We start from the raw sequence: 14,572 nt of genomic DNA, 5'->3' as shown, positions 1-14,572 counted from the left end.
TGCGCAGTACTTGCGGATCGCTGCTGGCCCACTGCCTGAGATCAAAGCCGCCTTTGATCAATGAGGCGCGGAGTTTAATCAGGAGAGCCTCGGCTTCTTCCTGGGTTGAAAGGCTTTGTAGACAGTTGTCTACGTAGAAGCTGTTCTTTACGCTGTGTCGGACCTCTTCGTCCGCTGCTGGGTCCTCTGCTACATGTTTCTGTAGTGCAAATGTAGCACAGCAGGGGCTGCACGTCGTTCCGAAGGGGAGGACTTCCCATTGGTAGATGGCTGGGTGCTCATCTCCTGGCTTCTCTCTCCATAGGAACCGTAACAGGGGCTTGTCCTCCTCTACTAATCTCACCTGCAGGAACATTCCTTTAATGTCCCCGCTGATGGCCACCTTTTCCTGGCGGAAGCGGAGTAGAACGCCGAGTAGGGAGGGGCCGAGTGTGGGACCGGGCAGTAACTCTTTATTCAGATTTTGGGATCCGATCTGGTAGCTGCAGTTAAATACTATGCGGTCTTTACCGTTGTGATGGACCTTGTGGTGAGGCACGTACCACGATTCAGTGGTCTGGTCAGCCTCTTTAATGTCCATCTTTGTGACGTGTCCCGCTGTGATGAGCTTCTCAATCTCAGCGCGGTATACACTCTCTTGGGCGGGGTTCTTGGCTAAGCGCCGCTCCGTGTTCAGCAGGTACCGTTCTGTGGCGTCTGTCTTGGCGTGGAAAGTAGGCATTCCTTCTCGCTGCAGGAGTGGCGTGGCGTATCTCAATACGCCGTTGACCGGGACTCTCTTGGTCCCTGTCTCGAGGAGGTGAATGGCGTAAATGTCATCTTTAGAGCGAATGTCTTTCTTTCCGTTCTTAAAGGGCATTTGTTCCAAGGTCCATAACCGCTCTACGTGTTGCAGGAGTGCGGTTTCTCCCTCCGTGACTCGGGAGTGGAGACATCTAGTGGCTGTACTTCGGTTGAGAGATTTGGCGAGTGGGCCTTGGAGAGTCCATCCCAAACGGGTCTCGACTGCTGCAGGACAGCCTCGGGGTCCGGTATGAACCCGGTCTATCGGGACAATGAGGTCTGCATGGTCGGAGCCTATCAACAGGGTCGGCATAGCATTGTCTATGAGCGGGATCGGTAACTTGCGCAGATGTGCATATTTCTCCATCAGCTTGGCGACGGGGTATGTGTACCGCGACAGTCCTATTTCTTGGCTGGTGAAAGCGTCTGTAATCTGGTACCGTCGCTCAGGCTGGCCGCTTGCTGCGATAGAGAATGAGACATTCTCGCCCTTTATCGTCTTCAAATCTCGTCTTATTGTCCGAATTGTCATTTGGGTTTCGCTTCCCCGCAGCCCTAGCTGGGCCGCAGCGGAGGCGAGCAGAAGGGTCTTCTCTGACCCGTCATCGAGGACGGCGTAAGTGTCCAGGACTTTATTCTGGTAGCTTAGTGTCACACGCACTACTTTTAGGAGTACTCGGGCTCCACTGCTGCTGGCGGGATCGATGTACATGACGCTCGCTTTGCTGCTGGATGGTGCGGGTGAAGGGCGCCGTCTGTTACTGTCGTGAAGTATGTCCAGATGGGCTCCATCGCACTTGGTGCACCTTTTCTTTAAGCGGCATTCGGCTGCCATGTGTGAGCGCGCACAGCGAAAACAGCGCTTGTTGGACTTTATCCATTGACTTGCTTCCTCCGCGTTCAGCTTGGGGAAGGAGTCACATTGCGCTAGCCAGTGTTCTTTCTCACAGTAGGGGCACACTATCTTCCACTTCTCCGTTCTGGAGGGGGTACTGTGGCTCCTGCTGCTCGGTACTGACTCCGATTGGTGCATCACAGTCACCGATCTTCTTCCATCATTTAGTCGTCTGGTTCCTTCTCTGGAGCCAGGGGTGCTCCGTCCGAATGTATCTAGCCGTAGGCTGCTGACTTCTCTCGCCAGGAAGTCCGCTAGATCGAGGAGGTTCGGTTCGGGGCCATTCGGGTCTCGGTGGTCTCTCTGCCGCCTAAAACGCTCCTGTCGAGCGGGCGGCAGCTTCTCCAAGATCCTTTCCACATTTGAGTTGGCGTAAAGTTCATGCCTCCCCTTCTCTCTCTGCGCTCCCAACATCCCTACCAGGGACTGCACTCTGATGGACAGGTCGTCCAGTGCTCGATTGTCTATTGCTGGGGGTAAGCGGTCGATGTGTCGGATCTCCTGGATCACGTAATCCCATATGCGCCCATACCTCTGGTCCAATGCTACCAGCGCTGCTGTGTATGGGGTGGTGGAAGTCGCGTAGGCGAGCGCTATATTATGTGCGCGGGGTACCTTCAAGTGCTTCAGTAGGATGGCGTATTTGTGGCGTTCATCCAATACATCCACCAACATGGTCTCCAGACACATGCGGAGTTCTGTATACTGGGCCCGGTTCTCTTGGGTGAAGTCGGGTACCATAGGCGTGCCAATGTATGACGCTGACTGTGGATACATCGGCGAGCGTTGGGGGAGAGGCCTCCTAGGCGAGTCTCCTCCCGCTCCTTGGTATGGGCTGGTACCGGCAGTGTACCATGGCCCGCTTGTCCAGGTGCTGTTCCTCGGTGCGGGTCGTGCGTCGTGCTCACCCGGGTATAGAGTCGGGGGTCTGTAGCGCAGCTCCGCGGGAGTATAGCCTGGGCTGTACCGGACCTCCTGGTCCGGTAGAGTACTGTGCTGTCGTCGGGCGTGGTTCTCCTCCTCTTCGTCTTCAGTTAGGTCATCCAGTGCTTGTAGTCTCTGGTTTAGCCTCTCCACAGGATATGCTGCTCCTTCCCGGTTGCTAGGTCTCGCTTGGACCGGTGGGGGGAGGTGGTCTGTGGGGGGTATAGACCTCGTCTGTTGGTCAAGTTCAGGGTTGTTTACTCGGCTAGGGGATGCCGCCCTGGAGGTGTGTCTAGACGAGTTCCTGGAGCCTCTGGCGGAGGGAGAGGGTGTTGTCCGTCTGATCAGCTGTTCTATTAGTTGCGCTTGCTGTCTGTCGCGCTCTGCGTCCCGTAGAGCACCAGCAGCTGCTCGCTGGCTGTCTGCTCGGTCTCGGGCCACATTCTCTTCCCTCTGAATGCGTCTTATTTCTAGACGTATATGCTCTTCTTCGCTCCGCTGCTGGATCTGCAGTCGGTCGCGTTCAGCAGCGGCGTTCAGGCTGATGAGGAAGGCCTGCTGTAGGGTCCTCTCTGCCTCGCTGGGAGAAGGCGGTTGTATAGGGGAGCCTTCCCTCGGGGTACTCCTTGCGGAGCCTTGGAGCTCTATCTCCACGGTGCTCTCCCCGTCTTCTTCCGTGCCGAGTTCTCTCTCGGTAGCGTTGTATTCCTCCCGGGACTCATCGGGGACTACTTCTTCAGTACTGGCGGGGTGTGAAGTCATGTCTGGTTCCCACTGGTCCCCACCGTGAACTTGGTCAGTTACATTAGAACCCGTAGGGGCCTCTATGGTCGGGGTAGTCTGGGCGTTGGGGTTAGACATACTTTTACTTTCTAGTTTTACCGCGTTTACTGTTAGTAGAAGACTAGGTTGTTGACTGACAGCGTAAGCCTCTAAGTACTGAGGGAGCCGTCGTTCGCGCTGCGGGCGTTGGTTAGGAGGATCGTTTCGTGGAGTGTTCATCATAGGCCATTTCAATATTAATAACACTATATTAATATTACACTAATTACCCTCCGGCTCGAAGGACCAATTGTAACTGAGGGGTACAATTCCCTGACTGTATTACTAGATATGATACTTACTACCACTACCTTTGTACTTAATATTCGGCCACCCAGTACTCGGCATAAATATATTATGATGAACACTGTCACGTAGATGAAACGGATCCAACACAAATGTACGAATTAGAAATAGGTCTTTATTTCTACACAGCGATGGTGTGTAGAGCAAGCACTTAATCAAATCAATCACATTTATGAATGGAAATTAGTATGCACTTTTATGGCAAGAGTATTCGTCGGTATATCAATAGAGAATGTCCAATCTCTGAAGGCGCAGGTGGTACATATACGACCTGGAATAGTTAAGGAATAACAGCAATGATACTTCAATGATTATAGACTGGATACACTAGGGGGGGGTTAATCCGGTCGCTTGTAAGCCGACAAGAGTAGGAAGGGGGGGGGGGTAGAGTCCGGCTGCCTCATCCGGCCAAGGGTATCCCAGGTGAACCCACTGTAGTGCCGTTCAATGCGCCGGCGATCCTTGGACCGCAGATGAAAGCAGATGGACTCTTTGTGGGCCGGCGTCCTCCGGTCCACGGAGGAGAGACGTGAAGCGACCTCGTCTTGCAGAGCGTCTCCTCACCTTGCGTCCTCTCCAGGGGGGGGGTTCCAACACACGGCAGTGTCGGGGGTCTTTATCCATGGAATAATCAACGTATACAAAGCATAATCCGTGCCTGGGAAGGCGGGCTGTCGTCGGTAGAATAATCCGGTATACAGGTCCACTCGCTCGTCGGCTCTGGGGCTCCTCGGGTGCAATCTCACATGGGGTCGATCAGCCTGGATAAGCAGCCAGTTTTCTGCCCGAAACGATGGGGTGCTGACTACGGTAGTATTCTCACCGCACGAAGCACTATATATTAACAGACTATTATTAGCTTAATAGACTACGTCCAACTCGACAATATAGTGCCAAATATGACTATTCAAATATTAATATACACGATGTCTCAATACCGATGGTAGGCCGAACTTGGCCTTACTCCCACACGTGGCGTCGCGGGGAGGCTTTACGTCTGTCACTCTATTGGAGGGTAAGAAACTGGACTGAAAAGGAAGTCCTACTTTAGTAGCGCAGTATATATACGCACTATGAACAAATAGTCCCATTAGTGGTGCGGTAGCCAGATTCCTACGCGGAACTAGGACTTGTTCGTACACGTGAACTGGGTCTGGGGGGTATGGCAGCCTGGCACCAAGGTCTCGACCAATAGTAGAATGGAGACTATTATGGGATGTTCAGTAGGCTAGAATGGATATTCAATGCATATTGTACAAGGAATATACAAGGGATATCAGGGAATATTAGAGAATATACAAATACAATTAAATATATATATATAATAAATATATATATTCGGTTTAATCTGGCCCTTCACAACAGTCATCATACAGCACAAGTACAGTACAACGAAAAGTTTGGCATCCAACCAGAGTGCAAATGTAACAGTAAAGTGCAGTAGTAATATACAATGCACAGGTAATTAAACTGTGTATAAATATATACATTAGTACTACTGAGTAATGGTCCTAATCAGATGTATCTACAGAGTTGTAGTATTATTATCTACAGTGATACAGGTATAAAGACACTATGGTAGTAAGTCATACTGACCAGCAGCATAACTAGTAAGAGTAGGTAATGGTTATGCACAGATGTATATTAAAAACAATTCTTTGCAGGTATGTACAGCCAGATGTGGATAGATAAATATATGATAAGTATATGTCTACAGCATTATTGTACATGTTATCATACAGAGTACAATAATACTGTATATACTGTGTGTGTATATATATATAGTATATATACAGTATATATACTTATTCTCACAACTGCATGTACATACCTGCATATAATCCTTTTTACATATCTGTAGATACTATATCTATATCTGGAGCCCTGAATGTAACCATGAAACCTCCTCCCCAGAGCAGAGCAGAGCAGTTTGTTGAGTCTAAGTGCTTCTTACAGTGGCCTCATTAACTTTACATTAGTTTTGTGTCTAACTAAGGAGGAGCTGGTTATCTAGTATGAAGAACAGCTTGGATGCTGTTGAGAAAAACCTCTTAACCTTCAACAATACCAACGATTACTAGACTATCTGAATTTACCCTTAAGCTGCCGCGGCTTATTTTTTTTAATAGATTTCCAAAAAAACATAAAAAAAATTCTTTGTATGCAGTCAGGCCACTGAACTTACTGTAGAAGCAGGCCAGGCCAGTGTTTCTAGTTGCAGCGGTGCAATAGTTAGATAACCTATGTGCAGAACAACCAGGAGATCACTGCAACTCACACAAGTTGGAGAACTATCTCTCTCTCTCTCTCTCTCTTGCTCACACACACACACACACACACACACACACACACACACACACACACACACACACACACACACACACACACACACACACACACACACAAGGGAACCGCATGTGATTGGTGGAGGCGGGACCCTTACAAAAAACTAAAAATCCATCAAAATCTGTGTTGTTGCTAATCATTGACACATGCTAGCCTGTAATAATCCCCCCAGAAAAATCTACTTTGCATTTGATATATTGCAAATATATGCCACCACACACACTGGCATAGGGTTAGAATTATAAAATGAATATGTGGTGTTATGATCAGGGCTGAAGTTGAATAAAAGATTTATGAAAGAAAAAGTGGTAAATTATTTCAACATATAGTAATATTTTTATGGCGTTTTTGAAGAGGACAATTTAGTCCTTTTTTTTCAATCGGACATTACAAAAAAACTGAAAATCCATCAAAATCAGTGTTAGCTAGCCTGTTTTTAACAATAATTTGTGATGCCACCACAAACACTGGCATTTAAAGGGTACAAATAAAAAAATTCCTGCAACAGAATGTAGGAAATTAAGTCTTTGTAACAAAAAAATTCCTGGTGGGGGACCCCCAGACCCCCCGCTTAAAAAGTGGCCTGACTGGGGCTATATTTTGCACTATATTTCACACACACACACACACACACACACACACACACACGCACACACACACACACACACACACACACACACACAACTGGCCTACCAGGTTGATTCAGAGTCATTCAATGAAGCACGTCTGTCTCATTCACACTGTAACCCAGACGTGGTGAAATCAAAGTACATTTGAGGTCTGCCTGTTCTGTACAGCTGCCTCTGTTATTTCTCTGTTATTTCCTCAGTCACTGCCACACAAAGGCTGTGAAGACATGCTTTCCTTGTATAATATGGGTTATATATACTAGGGCTGCACGATTTTTGCTAAAATGTGAATCACGATTTTTCTCTAAGAATTGAGATCACGATTCTCTCACACGATTCTTATTTTTCATTTATTAATCATTTATTGCACAGACAACATAACATATCAAAGTGCTTGACTTAAACTTAAACATAACGAAAGTCTCTTGTAACATACAAAATAACTCAAGTCAGAATCGTCATCATTTAACAAAGTTAAGTAAAAAGTTTAAAAAATGAAGAAAAAATTTAAAGAAATTTAAATAAAATCGTCATAATTTAGAAATTATATTGCATAGGTCTATGAATCGAGATCGTGATTTTTTTCAGATTAATCGTGCAGCCCTAATATATACTATTTATAATGTTATATATGTACCACAATATAGGGATACAGTCACTGTCGAAACAGATTCAGAGTCTACAGCCACTACAGAGTTACTGATCCGATTCATCACTTTTACTGAAAAGAACAGACTTAGATCATCGGTTTGGGGTCATTGGACAAAAATTATGGAGATATTTCCTGGTATCGGATTTTTATTTATTTATTCAATATTCTATTAAATAAGCAAATTTGTATAATGTGTTTGTGTCATGATGACATCATCCATCTCTACATGTGTTATTATATATATATGTGTTATTACTGTATAATAAACTAAACAGTTCTGATCCTGTTCTACATGTCTAGGCTCCAGTGAGGATGAGGCTACCTGTGGCCGACCATTGGGAATGCGGATCGGTCCAAACGGAACTCTGTTTGTAGCCGACGCCTATCTGGGCCTGTTTGAAGTCAACCCTGTTACAGGTAAGTAATAATAATAATAATAATAATAATAATAATAATAATGAACTTGTATAACACCTTTCATACAAGAATCTTTGTTTACCGTTTGATTATCACTGGTACACATCCTTTTAACTTTATCTTTTGTGATTTATGATCACAGGGACTCGAACCCCACAGTAGCCCCATACGCTACTCATACTACGAGCTAAAATGAGCTGCATTATGACAAACTGCTAGATGAACAATACCACTGACCCTAAGCCACCAGAGTTGTACCCGTCCTTCCTCCTGACTTGTTGTCACACAAGTTGAAAGTCACTTTGGATACAACCGTCAGCTAATTGACTAAATGTAAATGAATTGCTCTAAACTATTAGGATACTACTTTGATTGCAAACCACCAGTCTTAAGCTGAAGAACAGAGTACATTGATGAGGAGAGAATAGTCGAGACGGTAACAGTGTTGAAGAGCAGATATATATATATTTTTTTAAATGGCTCATTTTGTATCGTTTAATCTTCAGTAATGACTCAGTTAATTTGAACAGTGACAAAAGTCATCCTAAATTAAACAAAATAGTGTTGTGTAATTGACTTTTTCTCAAGCTACAGGAAGCTATAGATCATGTTGTAAGGTTGGTTTCTCAAGCTACAGGAAGCTATAGATCATGTTGTAAGGTTGGTTTCTCAAGCAGCTACAGGAAGCTATAGATCATGTTGTAAGGTTGGTTTCTCAAGCTACAAGAAGCTATAGATCATATTGTAAGGTTGGTTTCTCAAGCTACAGGAAGCTATAAATCATGTTGTAAGGTTGGTTTCTCATGCTACAGGAAGCTATAGAATCTTAGATCATGTTGTAAGGTTGGTTTCTCAAGCAGCTACAGGAAGCTATAGATCATGTTGTAAGGTTGGTTTCTCAAGCAGCTACAGGAGGCTATAGATCATGTTGTAAGGTTGGTTTCTCAAGCTACAGGAAGCTATAGATCATGTTGTAAGGTTGGTTTCTCAAGCTACAGGAAGCTATAGATCATGTTGTAAGGTTGGTTTCTCAAGCTACAGGAAGCTATAGATCATGTTGTAAGGTTGGTTTCTCAAGCTACAGGAAGCTATAGATCATGTTGTATGGTTGGTTTCTCAAGCTACAGGAAGCTATAGATCATTTTGAGGGTGATGTTTCTTAGTTTTTACATGAAGTTACACTTTGTTTTTTGCTTTGGGAAAACAATCTCAGATCAATGTCCCCAAAAGTTATTATTTTCTTGTTTGTGTATTTGTTTATGTAGTTCAACGTAGTTACAGAGCAACCATCAATCACTCAACCAATCGTGAAGCTGACTGCATATCGAGTTAATACTAGTTAATCTAATACTAATTTCTAACTTGTGTCCCCAGTTAGGCTTTTTAAGACATAAAGTCATTGTTTCCTCGTCCGGCAGGTGAAGTGACCACCCTGGTGTCTACAGGCCAAATGGTCGGCGGTCGAAAGCTTTCTTTCATCAACGACCTGGATGTGACCCAGGACGGCAGGAAGCTGTACTTCACCGACTCCAGCAGCAGGTGGCAGCGCAGAGACTACCTCCACCTCATCATGGAGGCCACGGCTGACGGACGGTAGGTCGTCAGGAGGACGTGGCCGACCCCCCCAGGGTGCTGAAGTCAACATCACATCCAGTATATTTCTCATAGGCTCCCACACTAACCTGCTGCGATGCTAAAGTTTTTCTACCTTTCTAAAATAGCCCCCGAATGGAACGTCTATGAGGATCTTTGCTAGCGTGGCTAACGTTGATATACCAGATGTGGCCAAGCAGCTATCCTTCCACTTTACTGTTACTGTTGCATATGGCTATAATAATAATAATATTATTATTATTACATATGGTTATATTTTCATGGAAGACCTGCCTTGCGAATGAATACCTGACTTTGAACTTAATAATACATACCTACCTGCTACCTGTTTATTTTTTTTGCAGAAATATCAGACAACATATTCTCAGCCATCAGCTTCTTGATGTTCCTGTTCATGTTTATTACATCAGCGGCCCGTGACTCCAGACACAACATTCTGCAGCAAATCAAATGAAGCTTGGAGCGTGGTTGGGCCTCGACATCTGTTTGTTTTGCAAACTCTCAAAGTTCCTTCAGTTTGCATACAGTTATACAGTTGTTCATCTAGTTGTTAATCTATAGTAGATCCTCCCTGGTCGGTCGTGTTGGATAAGGGGGTGTCAGGGAATGATATGGCAACGTGTGACGACCAAATGATATTTGCACTGTCAAAAAAAAGTTAAGGGGAGACGAGTATAAGCATAGTTCTTGTGTATTTCAACCGGTGGATTTTTTTTTTATAGTCTACATCTTTCTAATAAACTGTCTAAGACCCAATTTATTTTACAAGGTGCGTTTTTATGGCAAATTGATACTAGCCTTGAGGTTTTGGCTGTGTATAAGTGTAGTGATCTAAGTGGCTAGCCGTAGCTACAACCACTTACGTCAAGGCTCTAATCTATTCACACACTCCCTTTCCCACCTCCCCCTCACAAGCTCCATGTAACGCTGAAGTGTAGTGATCTAAGTGGCTAGCCGTAGCGACAACCACTTACGTCAAGGCTCTAATCAACATTCATTCACGCGCTCCCTTCCCCATCCCCCTCCCCCTCACCAGCTCCATGTAACGTGGAAGTGCAGTGGTCTATTATGCCACTACAACCAGCACAATACTTCCTCCTGAGCTTGGTTTCTTTCGGTTATCTCGTTAGCTCATTACACCTGGGTAAAACGGAGTTCATTCTCTTCGGCTCAAATAACAAACTCGGCAAGACCGACGGCTTCTCTGTTACAGTGGGTGACAATATTGTCACAAAGAAAGATGAAATTACATACCTAGGTTCCATCCTAGAGGCAAATCTTTCCTGTGACAAAATGGCATCCAATGTAATCAAAAAAGTCAACCAAAGAACAAGATTCTTGTACCGGATCTCCTCTCTGGTAAATAAGAATACCCTGAAGACTCTGGCAGGAGCACTCATTCAAGGGTACTACGACTATGCTTGCACCTCATGGTACCAAAGCACCTCAAAGGCGCTAAAAACAAAATTACAAACATCACAAAACAAACTGGTCAGACTACTGCTTGACCTTACTCCTAGAACCCACCTCACCCCTGCCCACTTTGACAACCTAGGATGGCTTATAGTAGACGACAGAGTACAGCAACTTGCAATGGGCCTGGTCTACAAGATACACTACACGACTAAGGTACCCATGTACATGTCAAAATCCTTCCCAAAGGGCAGTGAATACCACGACCACAACACCAGAGGGAGCTCGACAAATCATGTTAAACCCAGATTCGGCTCAAACAAGGGACTAAACACGTTTTGCAATTATGCCACATCAATGTGGAACGCCCTACCCACAGCTGTAAAGGAATGTGAATCACTACCCACTTTCAAAACCACTCTCAAAGAGCACCTACGGGCTATTCGAAACTGGCCCCTGTAAATGTCCTAACCCAACCCCCTCCAATGTACAGTAAATGTCCTAAACCAATAATACACAAGACCCTCTTCTTGGGACAAAGTAAGGTTTCGTCGATAATCCAATGTACAGTTACCCCCCCCGCCTACCCAACCCCCCCCCCCCCCCCACACAACCACCTCCAATGTACAGTTTGCCCCGTCCCACCCCCACCCCACCTACCCAACCTCCTCCAATGTACAGTTTCTTTGTCAAATGTATACACTCTTTTTTAGACTCTTTTTGTATCACAAACAGTACTGTATTTGGGGCGGCTGGGTGGCGCAGCGGACATTGCGCTCGTCACCAATGCAAGAGACACCGGGTTCGACTCCGGCTGTCGGCGTTGCCTCCGGCTTGGGCCGGCCGTCATACTAACTCAATTGGCAGAGTTAGCGGGTGGGAAGTCGATGGGTGGTAATCTGGATGTTGTGGACAGCGACTCCTACAGGTCGGTTGGGGGATGCCTACACCGCAGAGACAGGAAAATGGCGGGGGTAGTGTGAGCCTCCCACACGTTACACCTCGCCAAATGAGAGTGAAAAGATGTGACAGGCTGCCTCCACGTGTATCGGAGGGGACATGTGATGCAAGGCTTCTATCCTCCCTACAACCGGCCAGTGGGGGGCATATGCAAGCAACGTTCAAGACAGGGGAGGGGAGAATTGGCACGGCTAAATTGGGATGGGAGAAAAAATAGAAAGAGGAGAAAAAGTGGATAAAAAAATAAAAAAACAGTACTGTATTTGTAAATCTGATATGTCATAAATGTATAGATGTAGCAGTACTGTCTATCTGTATGTCATATATGTTATGATGAATTGAAAATGGGGGACCCTGATGTAAACAAGACGAAAGTCTTTCTCTGGTCTGCATCCCCTTAACAATTGTGTGTATTGAGCTGTAATGTATTGTACCCATTCTGCAATCTGTTAAAGGGGAACTATTTTACTATTTATTTCACTATTTGGGCACTTTTACACAATTCCTGTGAGTTTATGGAACACCTCTGTAATTTTTTCTTTTTAATTCATTGTTTTGTATTTCTAATCAAGTACTCAAAAACAGCATTTTTCTACCTCAAGATCTTAAGCCGTTTTGAGGCTGGGCTCCAACCACAGTAACCCTAGCCACATCGACTGCCACATTATTATGCAGCTGAGTCTCTCTGACATCACAAATCAGCACATTTTCAGATGACTCAGTTCAGTGAGGGTGAATATTGTGAGAGGAGATTTGGAAGAATGCGCCAATATGAGAATTAGAGACATAGATCATATTAATATAAGTCCACATAGCTAGGAAACAATGCTAAACACTGAAAAAGGCCACTTATAAGATAGTTCCCCTTTAATAACAATCAATCAATCTACCTAGAAGTTTGGTAAAAAAAAAAAAAATGTATCTACCTTTTCTCCCCCCTTCCCTCCCTTCCCTTCCTGGTCGTTGCGCGCATTTGCCCCCCACTTGCCAGTCTAGGGAGGGTTGAAGACTATCACACATGTCTCCTCCGATACATGCAGAGTCAGCCAGCCGCTTATTTTCACCTGACAGCGAGGACTCTCATTGGTTGAGTGTAACGCGTGGGAGGATCACACTACCTCCCCCAGCTCCTTCCCTTGCTGTGCAGGCGCCCCGACCGACCTGGTATCGGTATCGGCCGCCGATATCAGTAAAATAGCTGGATCTGGTATTGAAAAATAAAATAAAAAATTATTTAAATTTTTTAATTTTTTAATAATAAATAAAATAAGAAATAACCATTCAGTACATTTATATCTTTTATTTTTTATCCACTTTTTCTCCTTATTTTTTCTATCTTTCTCCCATCCCAATTTCGTTATTCCAATTCTTCCCTCCCCTGTCTTGAACATTGCTAGACTATGCCTCCCACTGGTCGGCTGTAGTGAGGATAGAAGCCCTGCATCACGTGTCCCCTCCGGTACATGAGGAGGCAGCCTGTCGCATCTTTTCACCAGACAGCTCGAACTCTCAGTGGCGAGGAGTAACGCGTGGGAGGCTCACGCTGCCCCCGATACCTCCTGTTTCTGCTGTACAGGCGTCACCCAACCGACCTGTAGGAGTCGCTGTCCACAACGTCCAATCCCCACCCACCGGCTTTCCCACCCTCTAACACTGCCAATTGTGTTAGTATGACGGCCGGCCAAGCCGGTAGCAACGCAGAGAGCTGGGCTCGATACCAGTATCTCCTGCGTTAGTGGCGAGCGCCTTGCCCACTGCGCCACCCAGCCGCCTTAGTACATTTATATCTGTGTTAATTTGTTACATTTAGTTTCACTAAGTTAGGAAAGTAATGTTTTAAGTCAAGCCTGATGTTGCCTTGCACAAAAGAATGATCCCAGTCTCTTCCACACAGTGACAGTGAGGCATACAGTTTATTAATTGAATGAATGAAGTTTATTTTCTGTCTTTGTTTACAACAAATCAAAAACACACTTGTGATCCTTTACAATTCTTAAAAACAAAATGTATTAAAAAAAAGAAAAACGTGGATTAAATAAAAAAAGAATTTAAACTCTTTTGGAAAAAGAATTTGGACAATGGGTATCGGATCGGTATCGGCCAATACCCAGGTATCGGGACTGAAAAAGTCGGATCGGTGCATCCCTAGCTGACACTGCCAATTGTGTCAGTATGAACGACCGACCAAGCCGGAGGTACCGCTGGCAGCTGGATTCGAACCCACTGTCTCTGCGGTGGTAGGTAGACGCTTAGTCCGCTACGCTACCTGGCCTCCCAGTTTGGTAAAACTTCTGTAGTGCCCTTCACAGATCTTTAGTGGCTGATTGGAATTCAGCCCCTGTGTCTGAATACTCTGCTACGCTATGATCAGTATACTGATTTTGAGCTTAGCAGGTCAACTTGTCCTCTAACATCTGATACCTTTGAAAGCCAGGATGTGATTATATTTTCTCAGTTTGAACGAGTAAACCAGGTTCCAGGAAGTAGTAGAGGGAAGAAATGCCCATAATCCCATGTGACATGACTGAGAGCTTTTATTAACCAATCACGGGGAAGAGCAATTCATGCTATGCACATTTGGGTTTCAGTATAGTTTGAATTTAGTTCAGGTGTAATAATAATAATAATTGTTAGACTAGAAGTCTTTATTTGTCATGCAGTTTTAACACACACACGCGAGATGGGCGACCCACAGGAACACACACACACATGCACTGAGTCGCAGATGAAATGTCTCTCTGCACTTTTCCCATCCCGCTGTCCTTCCCCCCCCATGGGTAGCCGGGAGCAGATAGGGCGTCGACGTGAGCC

General features: G+C 45.3%; 1 protein-coding gene across 2 annotated transcripts in view; it reads left to right on the top strand.

Moving 5' to 3' along the window:
• Positions 1–14,572, top strand: part of apmap (adipocyte plasma membrane associated protein) — a 74,658-nt gene that overhangs the window by 30,524 nt on the left and 29,562 nt on the right. For both annotated transcript variants that reach the window (XM_084322135.1, XM_084322134.1), the window contains exons 5-6: positions 7,658–7,774; positions 9,193–9,367. In XM_084322135.1, the coding sequence (XP_084178261.1) occupies positions 7,658–7,774; positions 9,193–9,367 (292 nt within the window). The remainder of the gene's footprint in view (positions 1–7,657; positions 7,775–9,192; positions 9,368–14,572) is intronic.

The sequence above is a fragment of the Notolepis coatsorum genome, assembly GCF_963971535.1.
Source record: "Notolepis coatsorum genome assembly, chromosome: 9".
Taxonomy (NCBI): Eukaryota; Metazoa; Chordata; class Actinopteri; order Aulopiformes; family Paralepididae; genus Notolepis; species Notolepis coatsorum.
The sequence above is the reverse complement of the archived record's forward strand: the minus strand, read 5'-3'. Positions and strand labels throughout refer to the sequence as shown.